The sequence below is a fragment of the Microcaecilia unicolor genome, chromosome 3 (genome assembly GCF_901765095.1).
Source record: "Microcaecilia unicolor chromosome 3, aMicUni1.1, whole genome shotgun sequence".
NCBI lineage: Eukaryota > Metazoa > Chordata > Amphibia > Gymnophiona > Siphonopidae > Microcaecilia > Microcaecilia unicolor.
In genome coordinates, this window is record NC_044033.1 from 253,823,327 (window position 1) to 253,848,234 (window position 24,908).

General features: G+C 49.1%; 1 protein-coding gene and 1 long non-coding RNA gene across 4 annotated transcripts in view; both read left to right on the forward strand.

Annotated features, from left to right (window-relative positions):
- PPP1R12C (protein phosphatase 1 regulatory subunit 12C) overlaps positions 1-19,171 on the forward strand; it is a 62,070-nt gene extending 42,899 nt beyond the window's left edge. The window contains exons 11-22 of one of the 3 annotated variants that reach the window (XM_030197874.1): positions 3,609-3,703; positions 4,449-4,583; positions 6,851-6,941; positions 10,214-10,351; positions 13,026-13,113; positions 13,242-13,354; positions 14,504-14,562; positions 15,255-15,354; positions 15,624-15,728; positions 15,818-15,868; positions 17,029-17,079; positions 17,472-19,171. In XM_030197874.1, the coding sequence (XP_030053734.1) occupies positions 3,609-3,703; positions 4,449-4,583; positions 6,851-6,941; positions 10,214-10,351; positions 13,026-13,113; positions 13,242-13,354; positions 14,504-14,562; positions 15,255-15,354; positions 15,624-15,728; positions 15,818-15,868; positions 17,029-17,079; positions 17,472-17,558 (1,113 nt within the window). In that variant the 3' untranslated portion in view covers positions 17,559-19,171. The remainder of the gene's footprint in view (positions 1-3,608; positions 3,704-4,448; positions 4,584-6,850; positions 6,942-10,213; positions 10,352-13,025; positions 13,114-13,241; positions 13,355-14,503; positions 14,563-15,254; positions 15,355-15,623; positions 15,729-15,817; positions 15,869-17,028; positions 17,080-17,471) is intronic. The other 2 variants (XM_030197872.1, XM_030197873.1) reach the window with 2 other exon arrangements.
- On the forward strand, positions 4,817-6,326 carry LOC115466555. Its single transcript, XR_003941560.1, has 3 exons — positions 4,817-4,930; positions 5,152-5,259; positions 6,282-6,326. It is a non-coding gene; the product is annotated as an uncharacterized LOC115466555 (long non-coding RNA).
- Positions 19,172-24,908: the final 5,737 nt, after the last annotated feature.

Here is a 24,908-nt window from a genome sequence, read left to right on the forward strand (position 1 = left end):
TTTTACCAGAGGTGGGTCCAGATTACGTCAGACCAGTGGGTCCTACAGATAGTGCGAGACGGGTACGCCCTAGAATTCGACAGTCCCCTCTCCGATTTCTTTCTCGTGTCTCCCTGTCATTCAAGATACAAGGCAAGAGCAGTACGGACCACTCTGTCGCGTCTAATCGATTTAGGGGCGGTGGTACCTGTCCCAAGGTTAGAAAGGGGTACGGGCTGTTACTCCATTTACTTCGTGGTGCCCAAGAAGGAAGAGGGTGCCTTCCGGCCCATTTTAGACCTCAAGAAGGTCAATGCTGCTCTAAAGGTTCCCTCCTTTCGGATGGAGACATTGCGCTCAGTTATTGTAGCGGTGCAAGAAGGAGAGTTTCTGACGTCTCTAGACCTGACAGAGGCTTACTTACACATTCCCTTCTAGAGGCGCACCAGCGTTTTCTTCGCTTTGTGGTCTTAGGGAGACATTTTCAGTTTTGTGCGCTTCCATTCGGTCTGGCGACTGCGCCTCGCACCTTCTCCAAGGTGATGGTGGTGGTGGCGGCGGCGCTACGCTTGCAGGGCATTTTGGTTCATCCGTATCTGGACGACTGGTTGATTCGGGCCAAATCAAGGTCAGAGAGCGAGGAGGCCACCGGCCGTGTGGTGACCTTCTTACAGTCGCTCGGTTGGGTGGTCAATCTGGCAAAGTGTCACCTGGTGCCTTCCCAGTCCCTAGAGTATCTGGGAGTTCGCTTCGACACGAAGAAGGGCCGGGTGTTTTTGACAGCTCCTCGCATTTCCAAGCTGCAGGGACAGATCCGTCTGCTCCGAGCGCAGAGGGCGCCTTCGGCTCGGGCGTATCTTCAGGTGTTGGGGCTGATGGCAGCAACAATAGAGGTGGTTCCTTGGGCCAGGGCCCATATGAGAGACTTACAGAGAGCCTTGTTGTCTCGTTGGTCCCCGCAGTCTCAGGACCTGGAGGAGAGTTTCCCTCTGTCGGGGGTTGCCCGTCGCAGCCTCCGCTGGTGGCTCCACTCGCCGAATCTAGCGAAGGGCATGTCGCTGGACGCTCCCAATTGGACAGTGCTGACCACGGATGCGAGTCTCTCGGGCTGGGGAGCGCATTGCCTGGGTCAGGTAGCCCAGGGCCGATGGACGTTGGAGGAAGCATCTTGGTCCATCAATCGCCTGGAGACTCGAGCAATTCGGTTGGCTCTTCGGTCCTTTCACAGCCTGTTAGAAGGCAAGGCAGTCAGGGTTCTTTCCGACAATGCCACGGCCGTCGCATATGTAAATCGGCAGGGGGGAACGAAGAGCCAAGCGTTAGCTGTGGAGGCAGCGGAGTTAATGTTGTGGGCAGAAGCTCATCTTCAGGGTCTCTCGGCGGGACACGTGGCAGGGGTGGACAACGTGAGCGCGGATTTTCTAAGCAGGCACACGTTAGACCCCGGGGAGTGGTCCCTCCATCCCTCAGTGTTCAATCGTCTGGTGTTGGCATGGGGTCGGCCGGTGCTGGATCTCATGGCATCGGCCGACAATGCTCAGGTCGCTCGCTTCTTCAGTCGTCGAAGAGATCCTCGGGCCGAGGGCATCGACGCGTTAGTGCTCCCGTGGCCGACTCAACAGTTGCTCTATGTATTCCCGCCGTGGCCGCTGGTGGGCCGCGTGGTGCAGCGGATCGGGCGCCATGCAGGTCTAGTGGTTCTGATTGCGCCCAATTGGCCTCGACGTCCGTGGTACGGAGACCTGGTTCGGTTATTAGTGCAGGCTCCGATTCCGTTGGGGCCCAGGGTGAGATTGGTTCAGGGGCCGATCGAGATGGCCGACCCTGCTCCATTCTCGCTTACGGCCTGGCTCTTGAGAGGCTCAGATTAAGGAAGAAAGGTTTTTCGGCCAGGGTAATTGATACCATGTTGCGCTCTCGTAAGAGGTCTACTTCTTTGGCTTATGTGCGGGTGTGGCGCATTTTTGAGAACTGGTGTCAAGAGCGGGATTATGTTCCTCTACGTGTTTCGGTCGCGGAAGTTTTGGAGTTCCTGCAGGACGGTCTTGACAGGGGGCTCTCGCTCTCCTCCCTGAAAGTACAGGTTTCAGCGTTGTCTTGTTTCCGGGGAAAGATTCAGGGGTTTTCCTTGGCGGCTTCGCCGGACGTGGGCCGGTTCTTGAAAGCTGTCAAGTTGCTTCGTCCGCCTCGTCGGCCGACGGTTCCGCCTTGGGATTTGAATTTGGTCTTGGAGGCTCTGGTAGGCCCTCCGTTTGAACCGTTGGCTTCCATCTCGTGTAAAGATCTTACTTTAAAGACAGTGTTTCTGGTGGCCATTACGTCGGCGCGTAGAATTTCGGAGCTACAGGCTTTGTCTTGTAGAGAGCCTTTTCTCTCCTTGGCTAAGGAGAAAGTGACTTTGCGGACAGTTCCTTCGTTTGTTCCTAAGGTGGTATCCTCCTTTCATGTAAATCAGGTGATCTCGTTACCAGTGTTGGGGGATAGGTCTGGTGATCTCTCTCAACGTCGTCTGGCTAAGTTGGACGTTCGACGCATCTTGCGGTCGTATTTGAGCAGAACGCAGGCCTTCCGAGCGTCGGATCGTTTGTTCATTTTGTTTGGAGGTCCCAGAAAGGGGGAAGCGGCTTCCAAGGCTACTCTGGCTAGATGGTTGAAGGAGACTATTGCCTCGGCGTATTTGTTGAAGCGTCGGGCAGTTCCCTCGGTACTGAAGGCACACTCTACTCGGGGGGTAGCCGCTTCTTGGGCGGAAAGTAGTTTTATTCCTCCGCAGGACATTTGTAAGGCGGCGGCGTGGTCGTCCATTCATTCTTTTGTAAAGCATTATAGGATTGATGTGCAGGCAAAAGAGGATGCTCGGTTTGGAGCGGCTGTGTTGTCTTCTGCTTTTCGTGGGTCCCACCCTTAATGTGTCTACTGCTTTGGTACTTCCCAAGCGTCTTGACCGGTCTGGAGGGTTGCTGAGGAAGGTGAAATTAGGCCTTACCTGCTAATTTTCTTTCCTCTAGACCCTCCAGACCGGTCAAGAGCCCGCCCTGTCTCTTATCAGAAGTATTTTTCAGCCGTGTCAATTATCAGAAGTATTTTGAGCCGTGTTCTGCTATGTCTGTTCATTTATATTCAGTATGGTCGGAGAATTTTCTTTGACTCTAATATTCTGCAGAGTGGGACGCCTGGGCGTTTCATCTGTTTAAGCACACTGTTGGTGTTTAACTGTTAGTTTTCCAGGTACAGGGGTTTCATTAGTTTCAGAGTTACTGTTCCAGGGATTTGTTTCTCTGCTTTGCTAAGTGTATACTGGAGATAGAGGGCTAGCACAGGTTATATGTACTCAGTTTGAAGTTAGTGTTCTCAGTCTCCCTCTGCTGGTAGGCATGCATAACCCAAGCGTCTTGACCGGTCTGGAGGGTCTAGAGGAAAGAAAATTAGCAGGTAAGGCCTAATTTCACCTTCAACAGCACTGGAATTCAATATCTGTTCATTTTGGTCCAATGAACGGTGTCTCAGAGTCAATAGGATCCAACTTTCATCGGGATTAATTTGGTTCCAGTCCATCTCCAGAGAGCTCTTGTAAACAGCTATTGACACTGATGTGTGAAGCTACTTCACCTCCCCTCTCTCTCTTGCAGAATAAAGAGCCTCGCCTGGCTCGGGTCCCTCCCACACCCAGCAGGAGGATATGTTCACCGCTGGAGACAGAAGCACATGGGAAAGACAGGCACGAGTGAGTACAAGTGCTTAGTGCGAGAAGGTGGGGATGACCACTGGAGCAAGAGGAACAACTCAGGCTCATGGGGCAGGGATGGGAGGTCTGTTCTGCACAAGACGTGCCCATCTTAACAGCACTGAGTAAACAAAGGGTGGGCTGAAACGTATTCCTCCAGACCTCCCTGGATCATACTGTGGGTGACGAGCGCAGACATCCATGTATTGGGGTAGGAGAATGGGATATAGAGGTTTTCCGTAGAATTGGCAGGAGAATGCATGCACGTTCTGAGGTAATGTCATCGATGGAGCCTCAGGTGCTGGACTAACTCAGAGAGGTCTGAAAAAGACAACTGAGTGTGCATAGGAAGCTTTGATCTCAATCTCATTCATCCTCTCGGTCCGTAACAGAGCTGAAGTGCAAAGGTTGATGAAAGAAATTTTCTTTTTTTGTGGGGATGGAGGGCGGGTGAGGTTGGCGCTATCTCCCTGATTCTGTGGAGAACCCCTTCTAAAGGTAAGCAGCTACTCATTCTTGTGTGCTTCTCATCTGTTATAGGGTCAGCTGAGACCATGTTAAGGTTTCACGTTCCCCCTTCCCTGCTGGTTGTGTGGTTGGGGGGGGGGGACACCTTTGTAAGGGTAAAATTGAAGGAAAATGTTTAACTTGAAGCAGTGAGAAGAGTAGATTTATGCTAATGAGGTCTTCTTTTTTTTCATGGTTCCCCCTTTCTCTCTCACTCACTAATTCTTACCTCTGTCAGCCCTTCCAGAAGCTCAGAAGGCGGGCTACGGATGAAGATTGATCCGGTTCCCAGTGCCGTTACATCACCGCCTGCAACCACGACAACCACAAGTTCCACAACGACAGGAAACACAGACCTCTGGGACCTGCGAAGGTAAGGAGACCTTGAGTACTCTTGCCCACTTCAGCCTAAGCCAGCCATTGACCATCAAGTTCTGTTTGCAAATGATCTTGAGGACCCATCGATTGAAAGGAAGCTCTGATCGAGGTGCATAGGATGAAGGTGAAAGGAGAGAGACTGAGGAGTAACCTGAGGAAATACTTCTTTATGGAAAGGATGTTCAGTTCATAGAATGGCCTCCTGTTGGAGCTGGTGGAGATGAGGACTGTTTCTGAGTTTAAGAAAGTGTGAAAAGAGATTAGTAGTTGATGTGGATGGACAGACTGGATAGGTCTATGGTCTTTCTATGTTTCTATGTACAGAAGATCTCTGAGGAAGAGGTAGGGCTTGTAGAGATTAGTAGCTGGTGTGGATGGATGGACAGACTGGATAGGTTGTTTGGTCTTTGTGTCAGTTTCTATGTTTCTACGTACAGAGGATCTCTGAGGAAGAGGAAGGTATTGTAGAGACTAGTAGTTGGGTGGATGGACAGACTGGATAGGTCGTATGGTCTTTGTGTAATTTTCTATATTTCTATGTACAGAGAATCTCTGAGGAAGAGGAAGGGATTGGAGAGATTAGTAGTTGGGTGGATGGACAGACTGGATAGGTCCAATGATCTTTATGTGTGTCATTTTCTATGTACAGAGGATCTCTGAGGAAGAGGAAGGTATTGTATAGATTAGTAGTTGGGTGGATGGACAGACTGGATAGGTCGTATGGTCTTTATCTGTGTAATCTCTATATATAAAACGCACCTCCAACGTTCTAATGAAGCCTCAAGCCGGAAACTTGAAGTGGCATAGATATCTGGTTTGCTCATGAGTGTCTGCCCCGCCCTCGCGTCAAACGTGATGACGTCGAGGGCGGAGCACTGACACTCAATGAATCAAGGAAGCCCATTGGTTAATCTCAGTTTCCACTCCACAACGCAGCCGTCATTCACATACACTCAAAAACCAAACAAAATCGCCGCTGCACCCCATCCCCCCGCCCACAGTCCCCCTCACCCACCCTCCTGCACCCCCTCTCCGACTCTGGCCATGCAGCAAGACGATTACTACACACGAGTGGAAGTGACCCAATTGGTTAATCTCTGTTTTCACTCCCCAACATATCCGTCATTCCCATACACTCAAAACCAAGCACACCTAGGAGCTGCTAATCCACATTGTTTTTACTGGATAAACTGCACCTTAAATGGTAAAAGACAAAAGGGTTTTGTTTTTGTGAGACAGCAGGGTCGCTAGACATGGGTGTCTGCAGGGGGGCCAGGGCGAGACCAGGGTCACTGGCATGGGTGGCAGTAGGGGGGGGGCAGGGGGACTGGAGGGTCGTCGCTGCACCTAGGTGGCTGCAATGGGACGGGGACAGGAGCCTCCACGCTACATATAGGTGCCTGCAAGGGGGCAGGGAGATAAGAGGGTTGCAGGACATGGGTGGCTGCAAGGGGGCAGGAGGAGAGGACGGTCGCATGACATGGGTGGCCGCAGGGGGAGAGCAGGGTGACTGGAGGGGGGTAGGGGGACAGCAGGGTCACTGGCCATGGGTGGCTGCAGGGGGGGCTGGGGGAGAGGAGGGTCGCTAGACAGCAAAACCTTGCTAGCGCCCGTTTCATTTCTCACAGAAACAGGCCTTTTTTTACTAGTTTTCTATATTTCTTTGCACAGAGAATCTCTGAGGAAGAGGAAGGGATTGGAGAGATTAGTAGTTGAGTGGATGGACAGGCTGGATAGGTCCAATGATCTTTATGTGTGTCATTTTCTATGTACAGAGGATCTCTGAGGAAGAGGAAGGTATTGTAGAGATTAGTAGTTGGGTGGATGGACAGACTGGATAGGCTGTATAGTCTTTATTTGTTTCAGTTTCTATGTTTTTATGTAAAGAGGATCTCTAAGGGAGAGGAAGGGATTATAGAGATTAGTGATTGATATGAATGGGCAGACAGGATAGGCTGTATGGTCTTTATGTGCTGTCATTTTATTTTTCTCTATTTATGCTTCTAGTCTGGTGAGTTACAGGAGAACAACTCCCTAAAATGTAATTTGACTGGCAGATGCCATCGCCTTGGCCTCTGAGTCATCTGAGGGCCTCATGATAGACCCTGAGCTCCCTGCCACTCCCAGTTTCACTTAAGCTTTTGTCACCTTCATGCCACACCCTTTCTTCTGTCTCTCTTGTCTTGAGAATGTCTGATGAGGTTTATCCTTCCAGCAGCCCCCACCTTTAACCTTCTGTTCTTCCTTCTCTTCCTCGGCCAGGTCCTACCAGGCACCAGTGCGTGACGAGGAGTCAGAGTCCCAACGCAAGGCACGATCGCGGCTCATGCGGCAATCCCGTAGGTCTACGCAGGTACCAGCTCCAGTGTACAGAGGGTCCGGGGTGTGGGGCCAATTAATCGGTCGATACTCCTTGTTTCTCCATAGATCAGCAGAACCAGTCAGCAACAAGCCGGTGATGTCATCTAACAGCGCCGGGAGTGGATTAACTGTCACAGAGCTGTAAAAAGCCTGGAAGAAAGCCTTTCTGAGCATGTGCTAACCACGCTAGCTCTCAACACTGCCTCACTCAGTCTGCATTACTTGCCCAGTCTAATGGACGGATCTTCCTGCTGTCCTTACACCTCATCCCAGAGTCAGGAAACTCACACTTCTACAGATCTCTCCTCCATTACCACTGGGACCTCAACAAAATCTTCTTTCCCACTATGACCCCCACCACCTCCCCCCCCCCCCCCCCCCCCCCACACACACACACACACCCTCTCTCCAATGTGGACGATACCAGACCAAACTAAAAAATTCCCAGGCTGCAAGAAGAAGATGAATTCCACCAGTGCACACGAGGGGTATTTCGGAGCCGGAGCCTCCAGACTCTCCAATCAAACTGACTCCTGCCCACACTACAGGATAATGTCCCAGCATGCCAAACATTGCAGAAACAACACTTTTAAGGCTCTGCCTCCCCTGAGCCCTTCCTCCAAGGTGGTCACAGCAACAACTCGCACTAAAGCTGCAGCAGGCATCTAGCATCCAACATTCCCCATATCAACACGCGGCTAGACACAGCAGATCATCTGGAGGAGTGGATGAGTAGCCTAATGGTTAGAGCTTCTAGGCTGACAATCAGGGGAGCCCCAGTTCAAATCCCGCTGCTCCTGGCGGTCTTGCACAAGCCACTTAATTCTTTATTGCCTCAGGTACAGAGTTAGATTGTAAGCACTCCGGGGACAGGGGAATAACTGTCTCTGGGCTGCATCTGAAAAGGGTGTGAGCTAAATTTATTTCACTCATTTATTTGCAAAATTTAATATACCCCCATTCACTTAAACAATTACGCGTCAAGGCGGTGTACATAAAAAAATTTAAAATCAGCCTAAAAACAGAACCAAGTCAAGTCAACACAAAAGGAAAAGGAGCAAAATAGCACGAAGGAATGATAAAAGCAGATCCAGATAAAAACATAGCAACCAGCACACCTCTGGAGAGGGTCCCCAGTACTCCTGCTTGGCTGTCTCCTTCCATGCCAGCCATTTCTACCAGCCCCACTCCAGGTCTGTTGCTTCTTAAACTCTTTAATATTGGATTTATACCCCGTAATCATCCGCGTTACGAACTTGGTTGTATGTGGCTTACATAAAATTAGGCAGAGATACAGATAAGTTTATGGATGCATGGTTGGAGTGAGAAGCCCAAAGGTGGGTTAACATCCTAGGTGTTGGGCACGAAACCCATGGGTGGGTTAACAGATTCTAAAGTAGGAGAGAGAAGATATACACGTTTAGGTCATGGCTCTTAGAAATATCTTATACGACCCAGATTTAAGTCACATCTATCAGCAGAAATTTCTTGTATAAAAACGTTTTTAAAGGAAATTTTTCATAAGATAGGTCATGGCGTATATCTTTGTACAATACATTCCACCATTTGACCAAGTTATATTGAAAGCTGGCGATATGAACTGATTTATAGACCCAGATGTCTGTGCCTTCTGCTAACGAGCCATCAACCTGGAAGCTCATGACACCCTGTCCACTGACCCAGTCTATCGGTGAGACTCTTCTTCTCCTCTATCTCTCCACTCCGCACGACAATGGTAATGGGCTCTTAACCGGAAGCCCGCCCTGGGAATCTCTTGCCCTTCCTTCAGCCCTGGAACCTCTTGTTCTTTGGGCATTCCCTTGAATTCCTTGCCTCCACTACCTCAACCACTTGAACAATTTTCCCAGATTTCTTCAGAAACTAGCTAATCAACTCTTGTTTTCATTGGACAAAACACTGAATCCTTGGAACAAAGCCTCAGGAATCATCAAATATCTGGACACTCGGATATCCCATTCACAAAATCCTACTTGACTATTGGGACAGAATTTGACTACACCTTTCTGTGGTCAATCCATGACCAATAGACTGGAAGTCAAATACCATGTCTGGTCTATCCCTGGATTCAACAAACCACAACTACCGCATCAGTCCATCGTAGTTGAATATGCCATGAAGAAGTCAAAAAAACTCTCCATCCTACCTCTACACACATTTTGGAAAATATAACAAGACCCTTGATGCTGCAGGCAAAAAGGTTTTTCAGGGAGCCATGTTGAGCTCCTATATTAAAACTCACCATTCCCATCACAACCTCTACTTTGATTTCCCATTAGAGAAGGCTAAGAGCACTTGACTTCCCTTCCGATGACGACAAAACCCTGTGTGTTGTTATTTTCCAAGCAATATGGGAAGGATTTGCTTTGTTCTGTGTTTGCCGCTTTTGAGATCTAATCCCATACATTCGGAGTGTCTATCACTGCAAGATATATGACATAGCTTAGAGCCTTAGAAACAGAGTAGTTGGCTTCCCAAAGAAACCCGCTGTTGCCTCAGTTTCTTGGAACTTAAGGCCACACAGAAAGCCCTCAGATCATTCAGCTCCTGAATCACATACAGATAAGACAATTGAGTTACCATATTCTACATCGGCAAACAAGTGGGGCTTGGACTCCCTTAAATTCTGCAGGGAAACCTACCAAATTTGAAGTTCACCCTCTTGATTGCCTGCCCACCCAGGAATTGCAGTAGTCTAGCAGGTAGCATCAGTCGCTAACTGGACCCTATGAATAGCAACTCAAACCCCCACATAGCTGCATCATTATTCCCAAAATTAACCCAAGATGTTTGATGCCCATCAAAAAAAACCAAAAATTGGACTCGGGTCTGAATGATTACTCTGTGTGCAATCTTGAACTGGAGCCATTTAACAAGCAAGGGCCGCTACATGAGCCTGTAAGGAATTGAAGGCCAGCTCTAGAGAAAATCTTGAATGTCTGGAATAAAAGACTGAAACAGTCTGATAAGCTGGCCCCAGACATCCTCCATGTGCTCTGTCGAGATGACCTCCTTAAAATTTTCTGTCGTTGCCACCTGTTTGCAATCTTAGGCGGGCTTCAAGAGACCCGTCTTATCCTTAACAGGCAGGTAACGATCCATAGTAACTATTATGATAAGTCCAGCAGGTCCTGTAGGAGGATGCTGACGAGGTTTCATGCCGTCGCCATCGTGACGTGAATGCTGAAGGAGCTCTCTGTGTGAATTCACCATAATGAAATCTTTATTCTTGCCTTCTGTCCCCAGGGTGTCACCCTCACAGATTTGAAAGAAGCGGAGAGGACGCTGGGACGTTCGGTCATTCCCTCTGCTGCCTCCGAGTCCAAGGCTAAAGTGGATGACCAGAGGGAGAAGAAGGAAGGCGAGTTGTCCTCAGAGAGACAGGTAAACGGCAGCTGCTGGGTGGGATTCTGAACTGCAGAGGGAGGGAGATTGTTCCATGTGAAATCCTTATTGTTGGAGAGTGCATTAGTGAGAAGATATTGAAGGGTTGGGGGAGGGGACATTTGATATTCTCAAGTTTCTCCACAGGGGGACACTGTGACCCAATATCTTGCAATCTCTGAAGATTACCAGTGGCTCTTTTTATATATAGTTGATTGCAAAAGTTTAAACTGTGTGTGGCAATGAATTTCTAAAAGAAGAGAAACAAGCACAGTCTGTACTGGGTGCAAACTTAAAAATGCCACATCTTTCTGCATAATGCATGTGCACTACTTATTTTCCAATTGTAACAAATGAAACAGAAATAAGAGGGAATATTGCAGTTGTAAAAGTTTGGACACCTTTCCAGTTGATTCATTTTTTTAAAGTTCTTAAGGCTCAAAATGTTTAGTGATTAATTAGGCCTTCAGTTAGTCAGATGAATAAAGACTCTGACCCCTCTAGGCTCTAGTTTGTAATCTGATGTTCTACTTCAGTGGGTCTCAACCTTGCTTCTGTTGTGACACACCTAACAGATAATATTTACATGCACAACACTACAATACTACAAATCACAGCTGAAGAAAGCCTTCCATATATTACTTCACTGTTGCTGATAGTGATGTCATAGTGGTGACTGCTGGGGTGGAGGAGAGGGTTGTGACAGAAGTAGGGACTAGTTTATGGAGATTAAGTACTTGACTTCCTGGTTCTCAACTGTTCCCCAACCTGCCTCACGTGTTATGGAAAATGCAAGCGTGCTGTCTTGAATTTCTGCTGGCACACTAGTGTGTCCCGACAGGCCTGCATCACGAGTCTCATATATTTCAAATAAGGTCATCCACTTGTTGGATTGTCCGTCAAAATGTCAGGGAGTCATCAAACTTATGCTCCAGTCTTGAAAAACCTTCATAAGCAGTAACCCGGAGAAAACGGATGACCTTATTTGAAATATATGAGACTCCTTAATGCAGGCCTATTTGGCCGAAACACAGCTGTGTCGAGTCCAGAACATTCTACAATAAACAGTTTTCACTGATGAGAATTTTGTCTGCCCATCCTTGTGTCATCTTCGCTGTTTTTGCCACATATTGTGTACTTTGCGGAGATTTGTTTCTTCTGTGTATACATCGATCATCACACCAGTGTGTCCCAACATACTGGTTGAGAACCACTGGTCTGCTTTAATCGACCGTGGGCACCTTTAAGCTGCTGCTGAGCATTTGAAAATGAAGAAAATTCACTCCTACAAAGTGGAGGAAGGGCTATAGAAAAGGTCTAAATTGCTTCCAGCATGTAATTTCTAGACGTTGCATGGCACTGTTGAAGGCAAAGCAATATCTCTCTCGTAGAACTGCTTAAAGACTGGTCATATCTACCAAACAGAACCCACACAGATCAGAGAAAACAACTTGCCAAAAAGTTTATCTGATTCTGGAGTACTTGACTGAAGTTCCGTAGTCCAAAGAAAACCTTGGTGAACCAGAATCTTTCTGGAATAAAGTGCTTACACAAGTACATAAATGTTGCCATACTGGGACAGACCAAAGGTCCATCAAGCCCAGCATCCTGTTTCCAACAGTGGCCAATCCAGGTCACAAGTACCTGACAAGATCCCAAAACAGTACATTTTATGCTGCTTATCCTAGAAATAAGCAGTGGATTTTTCCCAATTCCATCTTAATAATAGCTTGTGGACTTTTCTTTTACTACTACTACTACTACTTTTAGGAAATTATCCAAACCTTTTTTTAAACTCTGCTAAGCTAACCGCCTTTACCATTCTCTGGCAATGCTTTAGACTGATGGAAGGAAAATTGGACTGTTTGACCACAACTAGACATTTGGAGAAAAAGGATGAAGCATTTGAAGAAAAGAGCGTCTCACCAGCTGATAAGCACAAGGGTGGATATATTATGCTTTGGGATGCTGTGGCAGCCAGTAGCACAGGAAAAAATTGTGTATGTGGAAGCAGGAATGAATTCAACTGAATATTAACGTATCTTAGAAATGAATGTCGGTCAGTGAAGAAATTGAAGCTGAAAAGCGGTTGGATTATTTCTACCAGACGATGATCCGAAACCGTGAAGACCTTTCAGGAAAGAAAGAGGAAGGTTTTGCAATGGGCTTCAAAGGCTCCAGACTTGATTATTATTGAACATCTGTGGGCAGATCTCAGACCTGCAGTTCATGTGAGGTGGCCTAATATCATATTTAACTTTGAGGCTGTGTTAGCTTCTGGTGCCTTGGGGATTTATTGAAACTTACACTAGGGGCATCTACATTTTTGCAGACAGCTGTAGCTTTGTACATAGCCCATAAGAGACAGACCCTTCTCCGCAGAGTTTACAATCTGGGACGAAACAGGCAAGATTTGAAGGCTTGGAAATGGGATGAGTAGGTGATTTTTAATTGGATGCAGGTTCTGGATTGTTCTGGTGAGGATGCTAAGCAAACCATCTTAACAGCATTAAACAGTGAGGGATGTACTACAACAGAGTATGTTTATTTATTTATTGTGTAAAATTTGTTACACCACCCTGCTATAAGCCAGGCTTTTCCAACAATGTACTAGTGCACTGAACCAACTCACTTTGGATAATTGTGTCTATTTGTCTCTCTCTTATACATACAGGACCTTACCAAGGGATCGCAGGCTTCCAGTGGAGAGAGTCCCTCTTCTCCTTCCTCTCTCCAAACTGTGAACACTCAGGGAAGGACAGGTGAGAATAGGGGCACTGGTCCCTTTTTTTCTCTGAGCTTCTCCGTCCCTCAGGTTGCTCCTGTCCCACTGCCCTTCAGACAGCACAGTGACAAAGGTGTGTGTGTGTGTGTGTGTTGCTCTCCACAGCAGCGCCAGAGGCCGAAGGTGTGGTCGGTGAAGAAAAGGCATCTGATAACCGTGAACGGAGAAAAACCAACAGGGGAAGGTGGGCTGGCAGCGGACTGCAGAACGCCTCTCAAGTAAGGGGGAAAGGGATGGATTCAGGACTCTCCAGGGGTAAGACCTAGCAGCCTAGCATTTTTGACAGAGAATGAAATAGCGCTGCCCTTCCTCAACTGTTCTGCTCTCTGACCCCAGGAGCCAGCTGTCTCCATGTGGATTCTGTCCTCCTACCTCCACTTCCCATAAGTCTTTAGTCCTTTGCCCTGGGGAAGGGGGTGAGGGCTGTCTTATTTAATAGCTGCATGCTACCATTAACATTAAGGTGGCCAACTGGATCCAGGTGTGCCTGGGCCAGTCCTGTGTTTACTCCAGTGCATGCAGGGACCTGTAGTCTTGCTTTTCTTAGGGAATGCAGTGGGGAAATCAGAGCTGCAACGGGATAAACACAGAACTGGATCAACGCTGGCGAATCTGGATCCAGTCGGAAACCCTACTTAACATCCACAAGGTCACTGGAGAATCCGGACCAGCTCTGTGCAGGCACATGCCCCTGTCCCAGTAACTGCCCGCCTCTGGCCCAATGGTTTCCAAGGACACCGCAATCCGAGATCACACACTTCCCAGACCGCTGCATGGAAATAGCGAGATCATTCCTCAGTCTGCAGCACAATGCAACGTTCATAAGGTTATACAGCAAGTGAGAAACGATGAAACTGCACAGAAGAAACAGGTTACAAAAAGGAAGTGGATTTAAACATTTTATACGCAAAGGACTCGCAGCCAGACAGCGTGGCCTGTACTAAAATCAGCCGTGGTTCAAAGTGCTGCTTTTCTCATCCCTTCTGTACCGCTCACAGCTGATAGGATGGGTTTCATTCTGCTCCTCTGCACTGGCTGTCTCTGATATCACTGTTTCGGAGCAGCAGCAGGTTAACCCTGTTGGTTCCAGCAGCTGTGGACTATAATGTGGTTAACTGGATGCATTGGGAAAAGGGGTTTTCTTTAATAGGAGAAAACGCTCAGTAATCGTGGACTTGGCTGCAAGCTTCCCATGTTGTACTCAGCTCCCCAGGTTATGGTTAGAAGGAGCTGAGCTTTGGTGGTTGTGGAGGGCTGCGGCATCGGGAATGACCCCTTGGCTAGTGGTTTTGCCTTTTTGCTTCCCTTTCTGACTCCCTCTGTCCTTCCAGCCCACTAATTCTCGTGTTTCTGTTCTGTTCTCTCAGGGGGATGAAAACAGTGAAGATGTTGAGCCAGTGAACAGCGAAGACGCTTTAGAACATGGGTAGGTTTGCGCTCAGCCACTGAGTTTGAAGATCTTACATAGAGAGGCCTTTTTCAGCTCCCACAAAGTACATAACTATTGCCATACTGGGAAAGACCAAAGGTCCATCAAGCCCAGCATCCTGTTTCCAACAGTGGCCAGTCCAGGTCACAAATACCTGGCAAGATCCCAAAAAAGTACAAAACATTTTATACTGCTTATCCCAGAAATAGTGGATTTTCCCCATTTAATAATGGTCTATGGACTTTTCCTTTAGGAAGCTGTCCAAACCTTTTTTAAACTCTGCTAAGCTAACCACCTTTACCACATTCTCCGGCAACGAATTCCAGAGTTTAATTACACGTTGAGTGAAGAAAACTTTTCTCTGACTTGTTTTAAATGTACTACTTTGTAGCTTCATTACGTGCCCCCTAGTCCTAGTATTTTTAGAAAGAGTAAACAAGCGATTCACGTGGACCCGTTCCACTCCACTCATTATTTTATAGACCTCTATCATATCTCCCCGCAGCCGCCTTTTCTCCAAGCTGAAGAGCCCCAGTCGCTTTAGCCTTTCCTCGTAGCTCGACGGTTATATGAGTTGAACAGCAAAAGGTGAACGAACATAGTAATGCACTTTGGGGGGAGGGTGAGAAAGTGCAAACAAATGCCACTGGGACCCTTTCTCAAATGAGCCAAGTTCTGTACTTCCGCAGGGTGTCCGGCTATGTGAACAGTCTGGCAGTGCCCAATAAGACAGGGAGACACAACTGCACTGTGGACTCGAGTGACGAGGTCGAGGCAACCTTTAAGGAGGTAAGAAGCTCTGGACTGGATTGTCGGTCAGCAGCAGGGGCTTGGGCACCTTAGAGGTTTCTTGCTGGGAGGCAGCGCCCCCTGTCGGTCCTTTGCCTCCACAGAGATGTGGCAGTCATGGGCTGGGCGAGAATGATGAATGGTCTTTGCAGTTCACTGGTGAAGGGGGTAGAGGGTATCTCTTTCTATTGGTGCAATACTGTCTAATGGTATGGGCAGGGGTGCTGTAACTTAGCTTGTCCTGACTCTTCTCCCCTGCTTCTCATCAGCTTTACCAGGATCTTCTCTCGGAGAACGAGACGCTGAAGGAACAGCTGCAGGAAGCAGAGCTCAGACTCACTCAGGTTAAGCTGGAGCTGGAACGAGTCACTCAGGTGAGCGAGAAGCTGGCTCGCAGGGCCACTCTCCCCTCTTCTCCTCCATCCATCGCTTACCTTCTCCCCGTTCTCTCTGTCCTCTGCAGCAACAGGAACGCCATATGGAGAGACCGGCCTTACTGGAGCTAGAGAGATTTGTAAGTACCAGACCTCCCCCCGCCCCTCCAGACTGGAATGTAAACCAGGTGCTCTCGGCAGGCCATCCTAAGGTGTGTTTTCAGTGATACTACAGCTGGGGTTTAGAGCCTGAATCCATGTGGTAAACTCCATAAATAGCCCTGCCCTTCCCACCAAAGAAAAAGCTACGTCACCTTTGTCAGGGAGGAAAATCAGTCCATCCTGTCTCCCTGCAGTCCCTTCTGCTTATCCGTAGCTCAGCCGGACTTGTGAAGTGACAGGGTGCGTGCCGGGTCTTCGTGTGGTCCATTAAGCTTGAAGCCACATTCTGCATTTAGGCACAAGATTGGCCAGTGGACATTTAGTAGGGAGAAGTGGGGCTGTTTGGCTGCTGAGGTGTAGTGTTCAGATCTCCAGAACAAGAAAATAACAGGATTTCAGGAGTTGTTTTGCTGTCCTGAGGTGGCTTATGGAGGGAATTGTGTGCTGGTGGGCTGAGTGTGACGTGGCTTTGGGAGAGGGGAGAATTGTGTGCTGGTGGGCTGTGTCACATGGCTTTGGGAGAGGAGGGAACTGTGTGCCAGTGGGCTATTGTCACGTGTCTTTGTGAGAGGGGGGAATTGTGTGCTGGTGGGCTGTGTCACGTGGCTTTGGGAGGGGGGAATTGTGTGCTGGTGGGCTGAGTGTGACGTGTCTTTGAGAGAGGGGGGGAATTGTGGGCTGTGTCACGTGGCTTTGGGAGAGGGAGAAATTGTGGGCTGAGTCACGTGACTTTGGGAGAGGGGGGAATTGTGTGCTGGTGGGCTGAATGTGACGTGGCTTTGGGAGAGGGAGGAATTGTGTGCCGGTGGGCTGAATGTGACGTGGCTTTGGGAGAGGGAGGAATTGTGTGCCAGTGAGCTGTGTCACATGGCTTTGGGAGAGGAGGGAACTGTGTGCCAGTGGGCTATTGTCACGTGTCTTTGAGAGGGGGGGGAATTGTGGGCTGAGTGTCACATGGCTTTGGGGGAGGGGGAATTGTGTGCTGATGCATTGAGAACAGAACAGGCGGGTGTCAGCTGTAGAATGGGATGTGAGGCTGAGGGGGTGCCAGGCAGAGAGAGAGTACCTGATGTGTTTCTGTCAGTGCTGTTGTCGCTCAGGTTCTGTCATGGCCTCACCAGCATCTCTGAATCCCTAGGAGCGCAGAACACTGGAGAGGAAAGCAGCAGAGATGGAGGAAGAGCTTAAGGTAAGGACCCCTCTGGCCTCCCTTAGTTAATATATATTGATGCTTCCTGGTGGAGGTATTGGGGCAGAGATTTCCCCCTCCCCCCTCTCTATGCTGTTTTTTTCCATTCATACAGGTCACGCAAACATCGGCCTTAACGTTTAATGTTGTGCAGTGACTTGTTAACCCCCCCCCCCCCCCCCCCCCACCCACCCCAATTAAATGCCTACCTGTAATCTCAACCTCCTCAGGTGTAAGTACTATGGGGAAATTTGCTTTGCTTTCTGTACAGCGCTGGTTTTATCTGAAGTCTCCCCTCTCTCAGCATCACACCTGACTGGTCTTCCCAATCTCTCCCCTCTGATCTGTCTCCTCTCATAATGTTATCTGTGACCTCTCCCTTCTCCTTGCAGGTTCTTTCAGATCTCAAAGCAGACAACCAGCGGCTGAAAGACGAGAATGCGGCATTGATACGGGTTATCAGTAAACTTTCCAAGTGATGAGCCGCCGCCAGACGGAAAAAGAGGAGCAAAGAACGGGGAGGGAAGAAAAAGACGACTTCAACTCCACCCAGCTATTCGCATCCATCTGCCTTGCAGCTGGTTCCAAGTGGAGGGGCCCGAGCTGTACCCCTCAGACCACACAGCAGACCGGATCGGGCTCCTTGTTGCATCCCTTCTTGTTTAATACATACAGTTACATCTCACTTGCATATGCAGCTTCTGCTTTCACTGTGGCTTGCAGGGGTCTGTGCTAACCCCTCCCGCTTCCTACCACAGGCAGCCGCCTGGATCCGCTGATGTATTCTAGACTGTAGAGAGTGCCACATCCCGGTTCTGGCCCGAAAGGACGGATTGCGGGGCCCCTGCTGCTGCGTAAGATAAAGATCTCTCCCCCCTCTTTCCTCCTTGGGGCCTGTGTGGGATAAGGAAAGTCCCCTTCCATTACCTGAGCTGTGTGTTGCTAAAAGGATGGTTGCGAGATAGCCGTCAGGACCCCGTTTCATTGCACTAAAGCCGAGGTAGCAGGGGCAGTGGGCGGAAAACTCCTCCTGTGACTTGAACATGATGTACTGTGGAGAACAGCATCATCTCGCTCCTTTCACCTTGTGCTGGCAGTTACAAGAGCTGTCCGTAGGAAGCATGCCTTGCTTACTGTAGAAATGTGAAGCACTCCCTCCCCGCTGCCTGATCGTGGTGCATGCACGCCCCACCCGACTAATGGCGACCCGCTCCCAGCAGACCTCAAGAGCCTAGGCACTGTTCATTGCTGGTATCTGAAGAGGAAATGCTTAGCAAGGAACTTGTGCTCTGACGAGTGGAGGAGGAAGGGCAAGCTGGCACCCCCTTGTCTTCTAATTGCTAGATGTTGAGAAATGGGTAGGGGGGACCAGTAACTCATGTCCCTCTCTTCCTGCACTGGAGGTTGGCACCTGTGTCAGAGCCCTGGTTAAAAGAGCTGCACCCACCTCCCCCCGGCCTCCTTGTCCTGCATTTTGGATGGGGGGGTGGTTAGCCACTGCATCCCCCCTCTATGAGGGACTCGGAACGCTAAGGCTTTAGTCCTTTCCCCACTGTGACATGTACCCGATGTTCATACAACCCAGTTTCCAATGTCCTCTTTGAGCCAAATAGCTAATGCATCCTCCGGCCTCTGATGCGAATGTGCCAGTTAGCCAAAACCGTTGTGAGCTATGGAGAAGCCGACAGTATTATACCAACAGTTTGTGTGCCGCCTTGAAACGCCTCTCTCCCCTCCCTCCCCCTTCCAGTCCCTGAACTAGGTTCATGTCACTGTAGCCCATCCCTGTTGAGGCCCAGGGCCTGGGGCATCCCACGTGCCTAAGCTGGTGGGCGTGGACAGAGGGTAGAAAGTTGCAAAAACGTGTATATTTATCCAGCTACGGCAATAACCCCAGCAAAACCCCGAAATGAGCAAAGGACAGAATCTCTGCTGTATATACGAGAGAAAATCCAATTTTTATTTTCTATACGACTGTGACGCTGACCTGCCTGCCACCTGCATGACTGTCCGGCCTGGTTTCTTCGCTTCCAAACCGAGATGTACGTGGCAATTTCAAAGCCGGATGAGAAAAAGGTGTTTAAAAAAAAAAGAACACAGAAATTACACATGTACACAGAAATTAAAAAAAAAATTGGAAAGTGAAAGGTGTGATTTTTTTTTGTTTTGTTACAGGGCTGGGTCACAGTGTGAGCAACGGAGGGAGGGGGGGGGGGGAAGGAGCAGGTTTTAATCTTCCGCAATGCTAGGAGAAGAGAGAATCAACAGGGCAAAATAAAAGAGAAACGATTGCTTTTCAGATCTTGAGTGCGGTCGCTTATCGGCTCTGGCGATGAGTGCGGTCACGTGTGACGCACAAGAGCGGTACAGAAGGGTGTGCTTTGCTGTCATGTGCTGGATGCTTGCTGAGGAATGCCAGCTATCTTTCCCCTCCCACAGAACAAACAACATCACAGCTGACAAGGACATGCCAAACCTGCTTCCCCCCCCCCCCCCACCCCACTCCTGTGTTCAATGGTCTCCTTAAAGCAGCCAGGCTGGGAGGCTCTGTGTTGACATTGTGGTGGGATGCAGACAGCTTCATGCTGTAAGCTCTCAGGGGCAGGGAGAGACCTCTGCTTCACCTGTATCAGGCCACATCATCCAGCGAAGGCCTGGCTTGTGTGGTCAAGATTGAGTGTCCGGTCCAGCCACGGGCCCAGTGTGCGTCCCTTCCTCTGTGCTTTTAGTGTCATTTCTTGGGGGGGGGGGGGGGAGAAAGGGGCCATAGGTGTGTCAGGGATAGCTGGCAGTGAGAGGGAAAGAGGTAAAGAACTGGGGTGTGGTTCTAACAATTTCCAGCTAAAAAAGGAGGCTTTTGACCTGCTGTCTCTGGAAAAGGGACAGAGGCATATCGAACACCTCCACCCCATTCCTGAGTGGTGCATTAACTAGCTTTTCTGTACAAGGGGAAGATCTTCAGAATTTGTGCCTAGTCTCCGGGGGGGGGGGGGGGTGAGAATGAGAGAGGATACAAATGTACTCAGTCTGCTGCCCCTCACTACCTCTCTACCCTCATCTCCCCTTACGTTCCCGCCCGAAACCTCCATTCACAGGACAAATCCCTCCTCTCAGTACCCCTCTCCACCACCGCCAACTCCAGGCTCCACTCATTCTGCCTCGCCTCACCCTATGCTTGGAACAACCTTCCTGAGCCCTTACGCCAAGCTCCCTCCCTGCCCATCTTCGCTTAAAGCCCACCTCTTCAATGCTGCTTTCGGCACCTAACTCTTACCTTTCAGGAAATCCAGACTGCCCCAATTTGACTGCTCCTATCGGACTGACTGTTCACTTGTCCTTTAGATTGTAAGCTCTTTTGAGCAGGGACTGTCCTTCTATGTTAAATTGTACAGTGCTGCGTAACCCTAGTAGCGCTTTAGAAATGTCAAGTAGAAGTGAGGAAGGCTTCTGGAATGACTGTTTCCTACTAAACTTCTCAGGACATAGCTGTGGACTTGAGAGGAGTTAGGCATGGGGCACACGTATTTTCAAAAAAAAAAAAATTGGAGCCACGCTGGCTTTTGATAAGTTTAGGTTGAAATAGTGTAGCTAAATTAAGGAGAGCTCTGGAATGAGGGGGCATATGACAAAGATAGGAGGGAATAGGCTTAGGAGTAACCTAAGGAAGTACTATTTCACAGAAAGGGTGGTGGAGGCGTGGAATGGCCTCCCGGTGGAGGTGGTGGAGTCTAGGACTGTTCTAGAGTTTTAAAAGGCATGGGATAAGTATGTGGGATCGCTTAGGAACAGGAAGAATTAGGGGTTACAGAGGATGAGCAGACTGGATGGGTCATATGGCCTTTATCTGCCGTCATGTTTCTATGTTTCTAAAGAGTAAGTAGGGAAAGCATACAGAGCATTGCTCAAGGAATTCCCACATTTGTGTGTATGTGCAGTCCCTGTTCATCCCATCTCCTAGCCTGGTTCCCACCATTACACCCAGCGCAAGCTTTTCCATTCCCTGCTCTACTTCAGACCTGCTTGATCTACTGGGATGGTGGCACAGTGGGCAGGAAAGAAGGTGGCTGGCAAAGTTCAGGGATTGATACTAGCAGGTTTCCTTCCATGCCAGGATGCCTCATGGAGTCAGTATGAGGAGTATGTTTTCAAGGTTGCCAATGGCAGTCACTTAAGCTGCAGGGTACACAGTGTACAGAAACATACCTCTGAGCACTGGCAGGAGGGAGAACACAGAGAGAAACTGCCCTGGCAAAGCAGGGACAATATACAGAGACTGCCGTGGGGGGAAAATGTGGACAATATACAGAGATATAGAGAGTGCCATGGGGAAAACAGGGGCAACACACTGAGATACACATACTGCCAAGGGGGAAAACTGACACTTGAGAGACTACCAAGGGGAAAGCAGGGGCATTAACCAGAGAGACAGGAACTGCTAAGGAGGGGGAAAGCAGGGGCATTAACCAGAGAGACAGGAACTGCTAAGGAGGGGCATTAACCGGAGATACAGAACTGTGAAGTGGGAAGGAGGGGGAAAGGGGCATTAACCAGAGAGACAGGAACTGCTAAGGAGGGGCATTAACCGGAGATACAGAACTGTGAAGTGGGGAGGAGGGGGAAAGGGGCATTAACTAGACAGGAACTGCTAAGGAGGGGTAAAGCAGGGGCATTAACCAGAGAGACAGGAACAGCTAAGGAGGGGCATTAACCGGAGATACAGAACTGTGAAGTGGGGAGGAGGGGGAAAGGGGCATTAACTAGACAGGAACTGCTAAGGAGGGGTAAAGCAGGGGCATTAACCAGAAGTACAGGAACTGCTGAGAGGAGGGAGCAGGTGAATGGCAGGAGCAAGAAACCTCTGGTATTGGTTGAGGAGGGATAAACAGTAGCCTTATGTAACCAGAGGTAAGCGAGGAAGATGCTTAACATTCCCAAAGCAATTTCATTTTTCCTCTTGTAATGTGATAGATCTCTGGCGTCACAGGTGAGAGAGTAGAAAGCTATGCCAGGAATGCAGGGTGGGTTCATGCACCCTTTCATTCCTCTCTGGCCGGTTAGACCTGCAGAGTGAGACCTGTGGCGCTCTGCCCAGCACCCTGCAAGAGGATAGTTAAGGGGCAGAGAGCTTAGTGCCAGCACAGACTTTAGGAATCAGCAGATAGCATCTCCCACCACCACCTCCAAATAATAGGAGGCTGATAACCCAGAAAGTTAATTTTTACATCAGGGTGCAAGAATTTTGTGTGTGTGTGTCCTGGCTCATACCTGCAGCTATACTTTCATTTAGTTACTGCCAAGTGATAATGGAAGAGGAAGCTCAGCCTGAGTTACTAAATGCAAAGTTGCCACCTTACCCAGCTCCTGTACAGACATTTAAGGCCAGTTCTGGATTTCTGTTCAGAGGTTGGCAATTCTGTTCTTCTAGAGCCCTAGGCTTGTTTACTGTTTTCAAAAATACTAGGACTAGGGGGTATGCAATGAAGCTACTAAGCAGTAAATTAAAAAAAATAAACAGGAAAAATGTTTCATAACTCAACATGTAATTAAACTCAAATTTGTTGCCAGAGAATGTGGTAAAAGCAGTTAGCAGGGTTTAAAAAAAGGTTTGGCTAGTTTCCTAAAACAAAACTCCATAAGCCATTGTTAAGATGGACTTGGGAAAATCCACTGCTTATTTCTAGGATAAGCAGCATAAAATGTATTGTACTGTTTTGGGATCTTGCCAGGTACTTGTGTCCTGGATTGGCCACTGTTGGAAACAGGATACTGGGCTTGATGGACTATTGGTCTGACCTAGTACGGCAACACTTATGTTCTTAGGCAGGTCAGGTTTTTATATATCCACAATAAATATGCAGGGGATAGATTTGCAGGCACTGCCTCCATGGTATGCACATCTATTTCCTGCATATTCATTGTGGCTATCCTACAATTCTTCTTTCACTGCCACTCTACATGATCTTGGGCAAGCTGCTTATCCTCCTGTTGCCTGAGGTACCCCTTAGACCATAAGCTCTGTGCAGGGACCTGCCATTTCCCGGCACAGTTCACCAGTGTACAGCATATTCTTGGGAAAAATGTCTGTTGTGGAAACAGGTACAGCAAGCAGGTGAAGCCAATGGAAGGTTTCTGAGATACTTGCAGGTAAAGGGCCAACCTTGGCTAAAAATCAGTCTTTAATAACATCAGCGTGCAAATGTCCCACCAGTCCAGCCACGGCACCACTGCTGGGCGTAGGCCATGTCGGATGGAGAATGCACAGTAGCCATCTTGGGGTGGGAGAAAAAGGTCTTCCTTTTGCATTCATTGTCCAGAGGAGTTCTGCGTGTTGGGAATGGTACAGTTGTACACACCAATAAATTCATTTCCAAACGATGTACATTATGTGCTCAGAAACGTATATGTGACTATTTTAAATGTGAAAAACACACTTTCCTAGCCAGGAGTATCTACCATCGCAAATTAGGCTTTGCTTGGTGTCGCAGTGCACCCAGGCGCCATCTTGAAGTAACGTAGCTAGCCTAGCTTTCTCCCCTGATGAAGCCACTCAAGCGGTGAAATATGGCAGGGCTGCCGAGAGGGGGGGGGGGTAGGGGGGACAAAATTGCCCGGGCCTCCAAGAGGAGCCCGGCACCGGGGTCTCTCCTCCTCCCAGGCCGCTGGCGCTGCAGTCCCTGGCCTCACCTGCCTGCCCTCGGCTCCATCGACAGCCCCCCTCTGTCCGCCACCGAGCCCCCTGCATTCAAATCAGCGCCTCACTTCCATGTGAAAGTGGCAGATCGCCTCCCTTCGGGCCTTCCCTCACTGTGCCCCGCCCTGGCGGAAACAGGAAGCTACAGCAGATGAGGGCGGGACACAGTGAGGGAAGGCCCGAAGGGAGGTGATGTGGATACAAGTTGGGCTATTGATTATGGGTTCTGAAGACTGAATGATTTTGGAGAAGCACTACAGCCAGTATCTATCAGAGGATGGGCTTTGGATGTCTTTGGAAGAAGATCTTGAAGAGAGAAAAGTTATGTCTTTGGACTATGAGATACAGATAAGTTCTTTCAGTTCATTATTGCAGAGATATATTTTTTTAAACTTTTATTCAGCAAAGCCTAATGTGCGATGATAGATACTCGTGTTGTCTAGAAAAGTGTGTTTTTCACATGTAAAACAGTCACATATAAGTTTCTGAGCACATCCTATATAATAATTCTCACCTCCAACATTCTATCTTGCTGCCTATGTCCGTGGCTTTTTTGGAGTTGGTCTGCTAGACTCCGTAGATCAGGCTGACGTCACGTAGGACGCCAGAGCCGGAGGAGGAGGGGCGAAAGGGGCAGGGCACAGGGGCTTAGGTGGAGCTTGAAAGAGAAACAGAAGCATTGAGGGGCGGAGTAGCCGAGAGCATCGCGACCAATGGCAGGGAAAGAAAGGTCGGAGTCCTTGGGCATGAGTGGAGGGGGCAGAGCCACGGAGAGAGTGCTGCTGTGCCGAGTCGGCATGTGGGTGCACTCGCGCGTTCCTGCATTGGGTGCAGGGGAGGGGGGGGACCTCAGGAGTTGGAGCAGTGCTGCAGAGGAGGAAAACAGGCGACGACCGCAGCTGCCCCTCCGGGCCCCATGGGAGAGTGTGTGGGCAGCCGCCACGACTCTTCGGGAGGGAGGGACCCTGAAACTGGGAAGGAGGGACCCTGAAAGTCGGAGAGAGGAAGGGAGGGGACGACCCTGAAAGTCAGAGGGAGGGAGGAAGAGAACAACCCTGAAAGTCGGAGGAAGGGAGGGAACAACCCTGGAACTGGGAGGGAGGGAGGGAGGTGGGGGACGACCCTGGAACTGGGAGGG